Source organism: Heloderma suspectum, chromosome 5 (genome assembly GCF_057233095.1).
Source record: "Heloderma suspectum isolate Gila_16-S chromosome 5, 16-S_ref, whole genome shotgun sequence".
NCBI classification, from domain to species: domain Eukaryota; kingdom Metazoa; phylum Chordata; class Lepidosauria; order Squamata; family Helodermatidae; genus Heloderma; species Heloderma suspectum.
This window is the reverse complement of record NC_139462.1, coordinates 46,440,065-46,456,992: the sequence shown is the minus strand read 5'-3', so window position 1 is coordinate 46,456,992 and position 16,928 is coordinate 46,440,065. Positions and strand designations below refer to the sequence as shown.

Genomic DNA, 16,928 nt, shown 5'->3' with positions numbered 1-16,928 from the left:
CTGACCTGGGTAGATCAAACCCACAAGGATGGAAAGTGCTCCAGTCCTGCCCTCTCCTTGCGTGTTGCCACTGCTCTCTACTCGTGGAGGGCAACTTCTAAAGAGAAGAGCCTCCTGTATCCATGGAGATTCTCCACGCAAGCCAGAATGCTGATTTTCCAGCATTCTGGCTCACATGGAGAGCCTACACATGGAGAGCCTGCAACAGATACAACAAGGAGAAAAACAGGGCTGGAGCACCCTCTGTCCTCATATGTTTGATCTACCCAGGTCAGGGAATGCCTGAATGCCTGGCTACACACATTTATATATCAGAAGTTGCAATGTGTGAAAGGCTGTGTACCTTAGTGTTACATTTATATCTGGAGTGGGGAAGCTCTGGTCCTCCAGATGCTGCTGAACTACAACTCCATCATCCCCAGCCAGCATGGCCAAGAGGGGGGGTTGTGATCAACCAACATCTGGAGGGCCATATATTCCCCACCCCTGGTTTATATGCATGTGCACTAGTAACATGATGCATTTGAAACCATCTTCAAATATTTAAGGTCTGGAGATCCTTGGAAGGAGTTGAACCTGAAAATCCCAACTCTAGCATCTTGCACTACCAAAATTTTTCAAAGGTACCCCCAAATGGCAAAAATAGGTCAGATATCAGAAAACAGCAACTGTCTCTGATAAACAGTGACAGTTGGAGCATTGGAGATTATAAAGTCTACATCATACTATAAATGAATCGTAATCATTATCCTGTCTTCCATAAAGAACTCCTTGTGGTCATTAGAACTAGTTAGTCCCCCACCCCATGCTACCAAATCCATCCTTTAAATACTGTAATCCAAGACAAGCATGTCTAATCAATTATTTCCTGCAGCATAAGGAGATGCTCCCTCATGGAACTGTAATGACATCTTGCTTGTTCTCCACCCTTTTGCATACTTGAGCAACTATTAGGAGTCAGAGGATTTGCCTCAGTGCTTGTTCTTCCCCAGCCCCTTAGAGCTCTAGGTGTGATCATTTTTTAAAACCCCAGGCTGATCACTGGGGATACTTTGGTCTGAGTGGCACAACTGAATGCTGCACTGCAGAGACTGTACACAACCACTTTTTCCTGGGTATGGGTGATGACCTGCTGATTCAGTTGCCCTTGTCTGCTTAATAGATAGCTGTGAATGCATTAAGCCTCTACATGCAAACACCTGATCTGAGAGAGGTCTGTTTTGAGCAGGTGATTGGTCAGAGAGTACCCATCATAGAGCAATAGTGAGGAAAGCAAAACAATTTCCGGGGGGGGGGGGCGGTTTAAACACTGGAACAAAGAACATTTTCCACCAACACAGATGTCTCTCAAACAACACACGTCAGTGTTGGTGGAATATTCTCCAGGAATTGTGACCTCCTTGAAAGCAGATGCTGCTTTGCCTCATTGACTTTCCACCATCCACTGGTTCATACAGAAGTACAAATCTTCCAAGTAGCTCCATGGTATTGCCAGGGATATGGTTTGGGGCTTATGTCAGTGTCAGAAATGCAGCTGTGACTTCTGGGAATACGTGACAGCTAAAATGCTAACATTGTACCTTTCCCAGCAAAGAATGAGGTAATATCACACAAAGAATGAGAGTGTGGGTCCTTGCACTTGACAATGTCCTGTGCCCAAATGAAGAAGTGGGCAGGATGTGATGGCATGCCACTCACAGAGCAAGCTCTTCTGGCAATTTCAGTGTATGGCTTGGGGTGTATCCAATACTGTATCCATTTTACTGTGCATTATCAGGTTGGGGGTGCTGCCCTTGACAGTCTCTTCTGCCCCAACTGTGGTGTCTCATAGAGGCTACTCTTCCGGAGGTTTGTATACATGATTTATGGTTGTCCTGTGCACACCCACAGTTCCTTATTTATTTTTGAGTACATTGGGCATAATTGGCATGAGTGCATGCAATTGACACTGTCTGACGCCCAAACGTAGCATTGTCAATGGTATGTCAACTTGTAGAGGTCACTCCACTGGAGGTTTAGGTGTATGATTTGGGGTGGCCCAAAGCTTATTGTGAACCTCTAGTTCTCTATACATTTCTTTCTACATACATTGGGTATTATTGGCATGGGGGTGGGCTGGATGCAAGGCTGCAGTGTCTTGTAGAGCCCACTCTCCCTGAGGTTTGGGTATGTACTGTCTGAAGTAAGGCCCATTGAGGTTTGTCTCAAACCACGCAGCCCCGCCTTTGGTGTACAATGAGCTCTTCCTTGCTTAATCCTGGAACAAAATTTAAGTTCGAGGTCCAAGCCCATGTGAACTACTGATGAGAGTGTAGTCCGTGTTCTTCAGAAGAACATAAGAAGAGCCCTGCTGGATCAGACCAATTTCTTAATCATATTTTGGTTGTTGCTGGCATGCTGGCAGTATGTTTGACTGGCACCCAAAGTGTTGGCCTGGAAGAGACGGAAGGCCACCGTGTGGAGGCCACTCCCTTGGGGGCTTCGTTGTGTGGTCTGGGATGGCCCAAAGCTTGTTGTGGGGTGCACGCCTCCAGTACCTTATTAATGTCTACATATATTGGGTATTATTGGCATGCGGGCACCATTCTTGAAAGTAGGGCTGTGCAAGCCCCCCCCCCCCTGCAACCGGCTCAGAAGCCACTTCTGGGCTTCCAAGGCAGGCCCAATTTGCTTTGGGCTGATTCAGGTGGGGGTGATCCGCCTTGAGCCTGAACCCAAAGCAGGATTCGGATGGCTGAATCTTGCTTCGGGGGGGGGGGGCTGATGCCCCCACGCAAACCCCCAGCTCCCAATCTGGGCCACCATCACCATCGCCGTCACTGCTACTATCATCGCTGCTGCCACTGTCATCCCCACCGCCCTCCGCCACCAGCTCCTGAGCCCTGGACATGCACTGGCTCTTGGTGCGGGGGTGCATATCCCCAGTTTCTTACTCATTTTTAGTACATGGTAAAGCATTGGCACGGGGGTGCCATACTTCACACTGTCCTGCGCCCCCATGAAGGGTCGCACCGGATGCCTGTAGCATCACGCAGAGGCTTCCCTCTCTGAAGTTTGGGTGCATGATTTGGGGTGGGCCAAGGGTGCACACCCCCAGTTCCATACTCAGTTATACATATTTTGGATTTATTGGCATGGTGGCGGTACACTTGACAGTGTCCAGCACCCAAACACAGTACTGGGCGAGAAGTGTTGCTGCGACAACTCGGAGAGGATGCGGTACTAGAGTTGTGGATGACCAGACAAAGCACTCTTGGTGTCATATTCCCCCTTGCTGTTTCTGCCTTAAGTGGGTTGCTTCACCTTGCTGCATGGCAGGGCCAGCCCTGGGTAAAACAAATTGTGATTATATTTTTTTTTAAAACCCATATGGTTGCTGCAGATCTTCCACCTTTTTCCCAATCTTTTGGGGTGCAGACCTTGCTAAAAATCACATTCAGCGTTATTCATTGCATATACTAAGAATGTTTTTCCTGGATTGTGGACTGAAAGATTTGTCAGTCTCGTCCCCTGAGGAGGCATGGTTTACCGGGATCCATATCAGAAACTGTTTAGTATGGGTCAATGTATAGGTAAACCATGTTTCATACTTTTAACCCAAAGTGCACAATCTTAGGCTTAACTGCGCTGCTAAAAGTGCTTTCTACTTCACTGCTCCTGCATTAGCGAGAGCAGCAGATCAGGCAAAGTAGAGCCAGAGGCAGGAGACATGGTCACAAATAGGCTGGAGGTCAGATACCAGATCAGACAGGCAAGGCAAAGACCATCTGTGCTTAGTGCGCTAAATTGCTCAGCTTAAGGAACATTCTGGGATGAAAAGATTTTATATGTCCTGGTGTGTCTCCATTGGATTGTGAGGTCAGCTGACCATCCTTAGGCTGTGGAAACAGCTGACAATTCTTCAGCTTGTTGGGCACCCTGGATCAACAGAGCCTAGTCTGTCTGGCTGGCCAAGGAACCTCAGTGCTGGTGGCATAGGAGGTAAGGCATTAGGCAAACTTGTAAATAAGCCCACAAAAGTTACCAGTCTGCAAAGAAAGTTACTACTACCTAAAAGGTTGGGACCTGAATTTCCATGCTGGTCACAGAAAAGGGACTTGCTTCCTCCATGGCTAGCATGGAAACAAAGCAGGCTGGCAGAGGAGGGACAGAGTTATCTTTTGACAGTCTGTTCGTTTGCCTGCATGGAATTCCTAATTGCCTGTGGCAACCAGATAAGCTGTTAACACAAGGCTTCACCAGAGGCTAGCTGCTAGAGCCCCTGGTTACATAACCACACCTTCCCAGTACGTTACAGTTAATGTTGTTTCCATTTTACAGATGGGGAGTTGAAGCAGAGAGCTAGTGACTTGCATGACATTTGTGGGGATGAGCAAAAGCGTTAAATGTTGGTTACCTCCTCTGGACCCACATCATATGGCCTCATAAAACTGCCCACTCTTCAGGAAGAGGCGGTTGCTGTTTTATCTATAATGGTGCAAGCCATTGTCTGCAACGATATAGCTAAAGCATCCTTATATGATTAAGTGAAAGATTAGGAAAGCTCCCAACATTTCCCCATTTCAAAAATGGTGAAGAAGGTTGCCTTCTTGCTTATCTGAGTTTATGCATAAGGTTGAGTGCTCAAATATCTACATTAAAAAAAAAACTTCAGAGATTCAATGGTTTTGTTTTGGTTTTTGTCTTTTTATCTATGCTTTAGGTTTGTGATTTATCATTCAGCCTGAAGAAAATGCTGATCCGGCACAAGCTGACTCACAATCCCAACCGCCCCATGGCTGAATGCCAGCTATGCCACAAAAAGTTTACAAGAAACGACTACCTCAAAGTGCACATGGAAAATGTCCATGGAGAAACTGACAGCTAACTTTGGCTTACACAAGATCATGTCCTGAGTTCCCTTTTGAGTTGTATAAACTCCAGATTTCCCACCTGATTGGTGAACGCAAGACACAAAAAATAATAACCGCTATTTTCATGTTGCCTTGTATTTTTGTTCAGACTTTTAAAAGTTTCCTAAATTAAATGAGGTTAGAATCAAAATGATTAACGTTAAGGGTGAATTTACAAGATCATTTTAGATGGGCTAAAATGTCACTAAAATCTGTCATCAACCTGTCGTGCTTAAGATTCCTTTTGAATGTACCCGCATGTGATGAGATTAATAGCTAACTGAAGCTGCAGCCCTAAGTGCATGTAAGGCTTAAACAGACATTCTGTAAATAGGTAGTATGCAGATACATCTCCCAATATGAAAGGTTTTTTGTCTGCATTCTAGCCATGCATGGGGGGGTGGGGGGGCGTGAATTAGACCGACTGTGCTCAGGAGTTCAGACATAAGCCTTCATTCCCTGCATGCAGCATTTCTGATGAGGATGCTCCGCCTGCACCTGTAATTAAGTAAAGATAAACTGATACATAGCTGCGCGCTCTGTATTTACAGAACATCTGCTTTGGGTCTTGTTGGGGTATAAGCTTCATTGTTCTCAGTGGGATAAGAAGCAGAGACATCACCTTGCCGACAAAGGTCCGTCTAATCAAAGCTATGGTTTTCCCAGTAGTAACGCATGGCTGTGAGAGCTGGACTATAAGGAAGGCTGAGCGCCGAAGAATTGATGCTTTCGAACTGTGGTGCTGGAGAAGACTCTTACGAGTCCCCTGGACTGCAAGGAGGTCAAATCAGTCCATCCTAAAGGAAATCAACCCTGAGTGCTCATTGGAAGGACAGATACTGAAGCTGAAGCTCAAATATTTTGGCCACCTAACGCGAAGAGAAAACTCTCTGGAAAAGACCCTGATGCTGGGAAAGACTGAAGGCAAAAGGAGAAGGGGACGGCAGAGGATGAGATGGCTAGATAGCATCACAGATGCAATGAATATGAACTTGAGCACACTCCGGGAGAGAGTGCAGGACAGGAAGGCCTGGTGTGCTATGGTCCATGGGGTCACGAAGAGTCGAACACAACTGAACGACAAGACATCCTTAGGGTTGCACTGCACAACCTGGAAAACGAAAGTGTGCAACGTCTTGTTGCCAGGATGTGGGTAAATATCAATTTCAATAGGTGGCAGTGTGTTATATATTCCGATCTAAAATAATCCTGAAAACTCACTGTGTCTTTAAAACCCAGACATTTTCACTTTCAAGCTTAAAATCTTGCACATTGGGGATGGTGTCTGGGTTTTGGAATGACTTTAATCAACTTCATCGTTTCACAGGCTTAATTCCCTTAGAAATCATCAAGACCTCAGCACATGTACCTACAGACTATTGTGTAACCTGTGTTTGTGGTTGGTAGATTCGCAAGTCTGCGCAACAGTTTCTTATGTTTTAGTAAATAGTAGGGGATAGATTTTTATTAACTTAGTGAATTAACTTCTGTTTACCAGCATAGTTATTCAAGCAATGTTTATTCTGGCTTATAAACATTTGATTAAAATCAGAATTGATTCTGAAATACTGGAATATTTTTCCACTCTGGTATATTAGCTTGGCTATGGGGACTTGCTGTCTTGAATGCTTCAGCACAATTGGTATTATGGCCGGGGGGGTGGGGGCGTGAATTAGACTTCGATTGTGCTCAGGAGTTCAGACATAAGCCTTCATTCCCTGCATGCAGCATTTCTGATGAGGACGCTCAGCACGATTGGTATTATGTTTGGTTGCCATTATGTAAGGCAAACCAAAAACAAACACGGTGACTGATTTATGTCAAAATGCTGTGATACCACTAATAAAAATATTTGTAAATGCCAAGGCAAAAGAAAACAAAATCTTAGTCTGGTTTCCAACATCTGATTACGGCAAGGAACATGTACTGAAATTGCTAGGAAGAATTTTTATCCATTGGAGTTCTGCATGGTCTAGAATGAGGCTTGTGCAATGAATCTGTCATTCATATTCGGGTTTTATATTATTATGAAGACCAAGACTGGCTTAAGAATAATTTGTTGACTTCATGACTTTTTCAGCAAGTGGTTTCTGTTCCGTTATTAATGGAAAGTCACTTAGTTCTTATACTTGAATAACAGAAGCCAGTCAATGGCTGAAAGGAAGCAAATAAAGCACTAGGGTGTCATCTTCAAAGGATACAAAACTATTTTAAGAAAATGTGGTTGTAGGTGAATGTTCTTTTAAGTGGGTCAGCAATGTATTGTAAAAACATAAGCCTTCACAGTATGACATATAACATAACAATGTGAATTACATTCAATAATGGCAGATTAACATCAAAAGGAGAATAAAACAGGGTTAGGGTATTCTAATTATCATCACTACAGTCTGCTCCATTGTTGTTCACAACATCCTGTCTAAATTTAGCTGCTAACGCTGCATACTGGGCCATTTTTAAAGTTTCATATTTATTTGCATCATTTAATAAATGTTAGCTTATGCAACAATGGCAAGCCCACCATTCTGGAGTGGCGGAGTGGGGGATTAGGCCTAACAGTTCCTCTCAATAGGGGGGTGCAGACAACCACCTACATTTATTTATATGTTTGTTTGTTTATTTACAATATTTGTATACCGCTCCACATCAAAGATTTCAGAGAAGTGAACAGCAAGATAAAAGAATAAAATCCCATAACTAAAACATTTTAAAAGAACAGATTCTGAGCATAATAAACCATGGCTGGTCACTCAGGGAAAGCCTCTCGGAATAACAACATTTTAATAACATTAAAAGCACATGTGACGAGGTTGCATGGCTAGCCCCACCCCCTCTGGCGACAGCCCCTGAGCTGTGTGTTTAAAGGCCATGAAAAGGGTCCCTACAAGTATATTGATGTCCTTACATAGAGCTCCTCCTGCAAACCTCCTCACAAGTGTTTTTAACATGTGAGGGGATTTGTCTGAACCCCCGTGAAGAGTTCTAAAGGAAAAAAACATAACATGGTGTGTAAGCTGATCAATAGGTCCTAAGCCACATGGGCAAAGCTTTGATTCAGTTAGGTGAATTACTGTACCATCCTGGTGGACATTCTAGAGGCCAGAACCTTAGTTCCTTCCCTCTTAGCAAAACTATTTACAAAACATGCCCCACTTCATCTTCATCTTTGACAATCATAGTGAATTCCCAGTAAGTGAGAGAAGAATGATTGTGTGTTCCTATGAGCAAAAGAAAAAAGTGCAAGTACAGTAATGGCCAGATAGGCTAGCCTTGAACAATTTTTAGCATGCTGAGCAATTTCTTACAGACAGTCAGCGATGGTTTCTTGTATCTGGAAAGATTATAACCCTTATGATCAGTTTATGTGATTAAATTATGAAGAAAGCATGCAATGTATTTCAGGATTCTCCTTTAACTCAGTTTAATAATGAGAACAATGTTCTCCTTCTATGACATTGTTCAGAGCTAGTGCCCAAGCATAATTTCTCCAGGCCTGGTGCAAACTGGTAACATGGGTCCCTTCCTCTACGACAAAAAGGCCTATTTTGAAAAACTGGATGAATAACTGGTGTCCTTTAGCTTCTTTAGTTCTCTCTGTTTAAGCTCCTTACCTTTGTTTAAGCTCCTGACCTTTGTTTAAGCTCCTTATCTCTCCAGCTGCCTGATTTGTATTCATAGCCAGGTCTGGTGGTATAGCACATATAAGTATATTCATTACACATGAGTGACAAATGCCCTTTAGACACTGCTCCCTGTCTCTGGGATCAAATATCAGTTTTGTGTTTAATTCATTTATTCACATATGTTCAGAGGTCTGGCTCTTCACAGAGTTGCTTGTTCTGTCTCAGCACTGCTTCCGTTTGGCTCCAGCAAATCTCAGGTCTCATCCTATATAGATTCATGGAAATAAGTTTACTTAAATATCCTCAAGCATAACCTAGAACTTAGCCTGAATTAAGATGCAATATTGACTTCCTTCCTTACCTTTAGGCCTCTTCCTGCACTTTCTCCACTACCACAGCAAGGCACCTTTCACACCATGCTCCCTGGCTCTGCCCATTATTCCAGAATGGCTCTTATACCTCAAACTCTCTCCCACAACATTGATGTTAGGACACTTCTTAACACGTTCCATCAGGCCCTAATCTGCCGTACTGCAGATCAGCTAGATGTGGTCTGTGTTACTTTGCACACAAATCCTGATGCATATCTCTTTCTTTCTCACAAGCCCTTTCATATTTTTATTCCTGTTCCTGTCTTAAGCCCTATGGAGAAGGAATCAATTGCTATGTTTAGTCTGCAAAATAAATTCATCCTCAAATGCAGCAAGTCTAAGACTTGTTTCACACATGGCATTTCCTCTACATAAGTGGACACTGGTATCTCCTCTTAGCTGTTTCAAGAAAATATTTGAGGCTTGAGGGAAATTAAAACAATAAACAGAAAGGAGTAAGCAAAAGAAAAGAGGGGAGGGTTGTTTTTTGTTAGATGAACACTTTAAACTAATAAAATCACTTTTCAACACCTTTTCAGTTTTTATTTTACATCTATCCTGGATTTTAAACAACAATCAAGTTTTAGGATTCTAAAATACTATAATTGCACAGTTGTTGGCCATGTGGGTACATAGGCAACAACAGAAGGCCATGTGAACTTAAGTGGCACTACTGCCACATAGCAACATTTGTGTGTGTGTGTGTGTGTGCGCGCGCGCATGTGTGTGTGAAGTGGGGGGTAGAGGAAGCTGCCTTATGTAATCAGACAATTGATAGCTTATGTAGCTCAATATTGTCTATTTATTTAATTGTTCAATTTATACCCCACCATTCAACAGAATCCCAGGGCAGTTTACAAAAATTTAAAACTAAAATTTAAAAAAAATGAAATGAAAACATTAAATTTTCACAATATAAAAGAGCGGTATAAAACCAATCGGTAGAAATAAAAGAAACACCAAGCAGAACAAAAGCAATGTACAGAGGATTAAAAACCATGGGAAAACAAACAGGTCCTTGCCTGGCACCGAAATGACTTCAAAGTAGGTGCCAGGTGACCCTCCCAGGTAAGAGCATTCTGCAGTCAGTGTGCTAACACAGAATAGGCTCTTTCTACTGTACGTTCCTGTCACACCTTAGATGGCAGAAGCACCTAAAGAAAAGTCTCTGTTGAAGATCTAAAAGTTACAGGCAGAGCAGGCACACGACGTGGAGACAAGTGGTCTTTCAGGTATCCCACAGTCCAAACTAAGAAAGGCTTTAAAGGTCAGAATCAGCCCTTTGAATTGACCCCAGAAATGAACTGAGAGCCAGAGCATCTGACAAAGCACAGGCACAATATGATCATAATTCCCAGTCCCAGTTAACAGCTGCCCACAGGAAAACCACAAGCAAGACAAGACCACACTTAGAATGCTGTGTACAGTTCTGGTCACCGCACCTAAAAAAGGATATTGTAGAGTTGGAAAAAGTACAGAAAAGGTAAACTAAAATGATCAAGGGGCTGGAGAAATTGCCATATGAGGAAAGGTTACAACATCTGGGACCGTTTTGCTTAGAAAAAAGGAGGGTAAACGAGACATGATAGAGGTGTACAAAATTATGCATTGTGTGGAGAACGTGGATAGGGAGATGTTTTTCTCCCTCATAATACTAGAACCCAGGGTCATCCCATGAAGCTGATTGGTGGGAGATTCAGGACCAATAAAAGGAAGTACTTCTTCACACAGCACAGTTAAACTATGGAATTAACTCTGACAAGATGTAGTGATGGTCATCAATTTGGATGGGTTTAAAAGGGGATTGGACAAACTCCTGGAGAATAAGGCTATCGCTGGCTACTAGTCCTGATGGCTATGTGCTCCCTCCAGAACCAGAGGCAGTATGCCTATGTACATATGCCTATATGCATGGGTGGGAGGGCACTGTTGCACTCATATCCTGCTTGTGGGTTTCCTGTGGGCAGCCAGTTGGCTACTATGTAACACAATGCTGGACTAGATGGACCTTTGGTCTGATCCAGCATGGTTCTTTTTATGTTTGTATGTTTTATGCAGCTATTTTTGGACTAGCTGTAGTTTCAAAACTCTCTTCAAAGATGGCCCCACGTATAATGCATTACAATAGTCTAATCTGAAGCAAGACAAGACCACACGTAGAATTTGAAGCTTACGAGGCATGGATTACTGAGACTAGGCTATCTCTTTCCAGGTAAAATTCATCTGGCATATCAGCCTAAACTAGCAGAAGGGACTCCATGCAGCAGAGGCAACCTAGGCCTCCAATGACAAAGATGGATCATTGAGCACTTCCAGATTGCTAACATGTTCCTTAGGGCAGGGGTGGGCAACTTGTTTGGGCGGGCAACGGATGTTTTGGCCCACATATCCCTGATGAATATACAGTGGAGGTGAGGAATAGATTTCAGGGATTAGACCTGATAGACAGAGTGCCTGAGGAACTATGGACGGAGGTCCGTAACATTGTTCAGGAGGCAGCAACTCAATCCATCCCAAAGAAAAAGAAATGCAAGAAAGCAAAGTGGCTGTCTGATGAGGCTTTACAAGTAGCTCACGAAAGAAGGGAAGCGAAAAGCAAGGGAGAAAGGGGAAGATATACCCAACTGAATGCAGAGTTCCAGAGAATAGCAAGGAGAGACAAGAAGGCCTTCTTAAGTGAACAATGCAAAGAAATCGAGGAAAACAACAGAATTGGAAAGACTAGAGATCTCTTCAAGAAAATTGGAGATCTCAAGGGAACGTTTTGTGCAAAGATGGGCATGATAAAGGACAAAGAAGGCAGGGACCTAACAGAAGCAGATGAGATTAAGAAGAGGTGGCAAGAATACACAGAAGAACTATACAGGAAAGATCTGAATGTCCCTGATAGCCATGATAGTGCGGTCACTGAACTTGAGCCGGACATCCTAGAGAGTGAAGTCAAGTGGGCCTTAGGAAGCATTAGTAACAACAAAGCTAGCGGAGATGACAGTATTCCAGCCGAGCTATTTAAAATCCTAAAAGATGATGCTGTTAAAGTGCTGCATTCAATATGCCAACAAATCTGGAACACTCAACAGTGGCCACAAGACTGGAAAAGGTCAGTTTACATTCCAATTCCAAAGAAGGGCAACGCCAAAGAGTGTTCAAACTACCGCACCATTGCGCTCATTTCACATGCCAGCAAGGTGATGCTCAAAATCCTACAAGCTAGGCTTCAGCAGTATGCGAACCGAGAACTACCGGAAGTACAAGCTGGGTTTCGAAGAGGCAGAGGAACTAGAGATCAAATCGCCAACATTCGCTGCATCATGGAGAAAGCAAGAGAATTCCAGAAAAACGTCTATTTCTGCTTCATTGACTACGCTAAAGCCTTTGATTGTGTGGATCACAACAAACTGTGGCAAATTCTGAAAGTGATGGGAGTACCAGACCACCTTACCTGTCTCCTGAGAAACCTGTACGAGGGTCAAGAAGCAACAGTAAGAACCAGACATGGAACAACCGATTGGCTCAAAATTGGGAAAGGAGTACGACAAGGCTGCATATTGTCACCCTGCTTATTTAACTTATATGCAGAGTACATCATGAGAAATGCCGGGTTGGATGAATCAGAGGTTGGAATTAAGATTGCTGGGAGAATTATCAACAGTCTCCGATATGCAGACAATACCACCCTAATGGCAGAAAGCGAAGAGGATCTCAAGAGCCTCTTGTTGAGGGTGAAAGAGGAGAGTGCAAAAGCTGGTTTGAAACTCAACATTAAAAAAACTAAGATCATGGCATCTGGCCCCATCACTTCCTGGCATATGGAAGGGGAAGAAATGGAAGCAGTGACAGATTTTACTTTTTGGGCTCCAAGATCACCACAGATGGTGACTGTAGCCATGAAATTAAAAGACGCTTGCTCCTTGGGAGGAAAGCTATGGCAAACCTAGACAGCATAGTAAGAAGCAGAGACATCACCTTGCCAACAAAGGTCCGTCTAATCAAAGCTATGGTTTTCCCAGTAGTAATGTATGGCTGTGAGAGCTGGACTATAAGGAAGGCTGAGCGCCGAAGAACTGATGCTTTCGAACTGTGGTGCTGGAGAAGACTCTTACGAGTCCCCTGGACTGCAAGGAGGTCAAATCAGTCCATCCTAAAGGAAATCAACCCTGACTGCTCATTGGAAGGACAGATAATGAAGCTGAAGCTCCAATATTTTGGCCACCTAATGCGAAGAGAAAACTCCCTGGAAAAGACCCTGATGCTGGGAAAGACTGAAGGCAAAAGGAGAAGGGGACGGCAGAGGATGAGATGGCTAGATAGCATCACCGATGCAATGAATATGAACTTGAGCACGCTCCGGGAGAGAGCGGAGGACAGGAAGGCCTGGCGTGCTATGGTCCATGGGGTCACGAAGAGTCGGACACGACTGAACGACTGAACAACAACAACTGCCATGCCTCACCGTTGACTATGCTGACGAGGGCTGATGGGAGTTGGAGGCCAAAACATCCTGATTTAGGGGGATTGCAGCCTTATCTTTCACAGGGAAAATACAACTAACCTGGGCAGATGAACCATGCATCAGCAAGACCTCTGTCTTAACTGCATTAAGCCTGATTTTATTGACCTTCATCTACTCATTACCACACCTAGGCACTGTGTATAGTCAGTGGCAGCAGCGCTCCAGGGTTTCCGGCAGGAGTATTTCCCAGCCCTACCTGGAAATGCCAGGGATTGAACTGGAGATCTTTCGTGTATGCTCTACCACTGAACTATATCGCTATGTGGGGAGGAACTTACGCTGAGCATAAGCTACTGCGCAAAAGCTTCTAGCTGCTTGTGCAGTGATAGTTCACCTCCACGGGCCACAAAAGGCCACAAAATTACACAGAATTATCTGTGAAAGCAGCAAGCCTGGTGCAAGGTCTCCCATCACCTGAAGCAAGAGAGAAGTCACATCGCCACTGCCACATAGAATCATAGAATAGTAGGGGTGGAAGGGGCCTACAAGGCTACAATCCCCTGCTCAATGCAGGAATCCAAGTCAGAGCATCCCTGACAGATGGCTGGCCAGCCTCGTCTTGAACGCCTCCAGTGTGGGAGAGCCCACCACCTCCCCAGGTAATTGGTTCCATTGTCGTATTGCTCTAACAGTCAGGAAGTTTTTCCTGATGTTCAGCCGGAATCTGGCTTCCTGTAACTTGAGCCCATTATTCCGTGTCCTACACTCTGGGATGATCGAAAAGAGATCCTGGCCTTTCTCTCTGTGACAACCTTTCAAGTACTCGAAGAGCACTATCATATCTCCCCTCATCTCAAGGCTAAACATGGCCAGTTCTTTCAGTCTCTCTTCATAGGGCTTTGTTTCCAGTCCCCTGATCATCTTTGTTGCCCTCCTCTGAACCCTCTCCAGTTTGTCTGCATCCTTCTTAAAGTGTGGTGCCCAGAACTGGACACAGTACTCCAGATGAGGCCTAACCAGTGCTGAGTAGAGGGGAATTAGTACTTCCCGGGATTTGGAAGCTATGCTTCTATTGATGCAGCCCAAAATAGCATTTGCCTTTTTTGCAGCCACCTCACATTGTTGGCTCATATTCAGCTTGTGATCGACAACAATTCCAAGATCCTTCTCGCTTGTAGTGTGGTTGAGCCATGTATCCCTCATCTTGTAACTGTGCATTTGGTTTCTTTTTCCTAGGTGCAGAACTTGGCATTTATCCCTATTAAATGTCATTCTGTTGTTTTCTGCCCAGCACTCCAGCCTATCCAGATCACTTTGAATTTTGTTTCTGTCTTCCAAAGTATTAGCTATCCCGCACAATTTGGTGTCATCTGCAAATGTGATCAGCATTCCCTGCACCTCCTCCTCCAAGTCATTAATACAAACGTTGAAGAGCACTGGGCCCAGGACTGAGCCCTGCGGTACCCCACTCGTTACCTCTCCCCAGCTTGAGAAGGTCCCATTGATAAGCACTCTTTGAGTCCGATTCTGTAGCCAACTGTGGATCCACCGGATCGTTGTTTCATCTAGCCCACTTTGAGCTAGTTTGCTCATCAGGATATCTTGGGGCACTATGTCGAAAGCTTTGCTGAAGTCGAGGTATATGATGTCTACAGCATTTCCACGGTCTACAAGGGAGGTTACTTGATCAAAAAATGATATCAGATTTGTCTGGCAGGACTTGTTTTTGACAAATCCATGTTGGCTTCGAGTAATCACGGCATTATTTTCAAGGTGCTTCCAGATGGATTTTTTTATCATCTGCTCCAGAATTTTCCCAGGGATTGATGTCAGACTGACTGGTCTGTAGTTCCCAGGTTCCTCCTTTTTACCCTTTTTGAAGACAGGGACAACATTAGCCCTCCTCTAGTCATCTGGCACTTCCCCCGTCCTCCATGATTTCTCAAACAGAATAGACAGCGGTTCTGAGAGTTCTTCTGCCAGTTCCTTTATTACTCTAGGAAGCTGTTCATCTGGCCCTGGAGATTTGAACTCATTCAAATTAATTAGGTGTTCCTTGACCATATGCCTATCGATCTCAAGCTGCAATCCTGCCCCTTCAGCCTGTACTTTGCCTTTGCCAGGGGGGTCATAAACCCTCTTTTGGGAGAAGACTGAGCTAAAGTAGGAATTGAGTACCTCTGCCTTTTCTTTGACATCTGTTATCGTTTTGCCATCCTTATTTAATAGCTGAACAACCATTTCTTTCCTCTGCCTTTTACTATGCACGTAGCTGAAGAAAGCCTTTTTGTTGTTTTTAGCATCCCTCGTTAACCTCAGCTCATTCTCAGCTTTAGCCTTCCTGACACCATCCCTGCAATTCTGTGCTACCTGCCTGTACTCTTCCTTTGTTACTTGGCCTTCTTTCCACTTCCTATATGTGTCCTTTTTTGTTTTCAGGTCATCCCTAAGCTTTTTGTGAAACCACATTGGCTTCTTCTGTTGTCTTCCACCTTTTCTTCTTGTTGGAATTGTTTGGAATTGTGCCATGAGAATTTCCTTTTTTAAAAGCTCCCACCCATCTTGGACTCCTTTTCTCGTTAGGGTCGCTTGCCATGGGACCTTACTGATCATTGTTCTGAGTTTATTAAAATCAGCTTTCCTAAAATCCAGGGTATGCGTTTGGCTACACTCTGCTTTTGCTTCCCTTAGAACCAAGAACTCAAGTACAACATGGTCGCTTTCCCCCAGAGTTCCTGTAACTGCTACTTTATCCACTAAGTCATCTCTGTTGGTTAGGATCAAGTCAAGGATAGGCGATCCTCTAGTTCCTTCCTCTACTTTCTGTAGGAGGAAGTTATCCGCCACACAAGTCAGGAATTTCCTGGAGGGGCCATGTTTTGCAGAATTTGTCTCCCAACAAATATCGGGGAAATTGAAGTCCCCTATTACTACTACATCATGCTTCCTTAAAACATTGGCTATTTGCTTTTCAAAAGTTTCATCCTCGTCTTCTCCTTGATTGGGTGGCTGGTAGTAGACTCTGACCCTCAGGTTCCTTTTATTCTTTGCTCCATTTATTTTGATCCAGATGCTCTCGATGGGGCTACCAAGCTCATCCTCCTATATTTCTGTGCAGAGATATGTATTTTTCACATACAGTGCAACCCCACCCCCTTTCTGTTCCTCCTGTTCTTTTTGAACAAGTTATATCCTTCAATTGCTGTATTCCAGTCATGAGAGTCATCCCACCAAGTCTCAGTTATACCTATCAAGTCATAATTTCCCTCTTGTATTAAGAGTTGAAGTTCATTCTGTTTGTTTCCCATACTCTGGGCATTAGTATATAGACATCGAAGACCATGTGCTTCATAGTCTGGCTTTCTTCCTTCATGTGTCTGAAGACTATTACTGGGCACTATCAGAGCTGTTCTCTCCATTGCAGTGCATGCTCCTACGTCCATTGTTATCCCCAACATTACATCTCCCTTCCCCGTAGGATTCAGTTTAAAGCCCTCCTGATGAAGTTCTTCATGCTGTGGCCAAACACATTCTTCCCATCCTTTGTGAGGTGCAACCCATCCCTTGCCAACAGCCCATCTTCCAGGAA

The 16,928-nt window shown here is 44.0% G+C and overlaps 1 protein-coding gene across 4 annotated transcripts in view; it reads left to right on the top strand.

Annotated features, from left to right (window-relative positions):
* Positions 1-6,760, top strand: part of PRDM5 (PR/SET domain 5) — a 141,933-nt gene extending 135,173 nt beyond the window's left edge. For all 4 annotated transcript variants that reach the window (XM_084860256.1, XM_084860255.1, XM_084860254.1 and 1 more), the window contains one exon: positions 4,703-6,760. In XM_084860256.1, the coding sequence (XP_084716382.1) occupies positions 4,703-4,867 (165 nt within the window). In that variant the 3' untranslated portion in view covers positions 4,868-6,760. The remainder of the gene's footprint in view (positions 1-4,702) is intronic.
* The last annotated feature ends 10,168 nt before the right edge of the window (positions 6,761-16,928 follow it).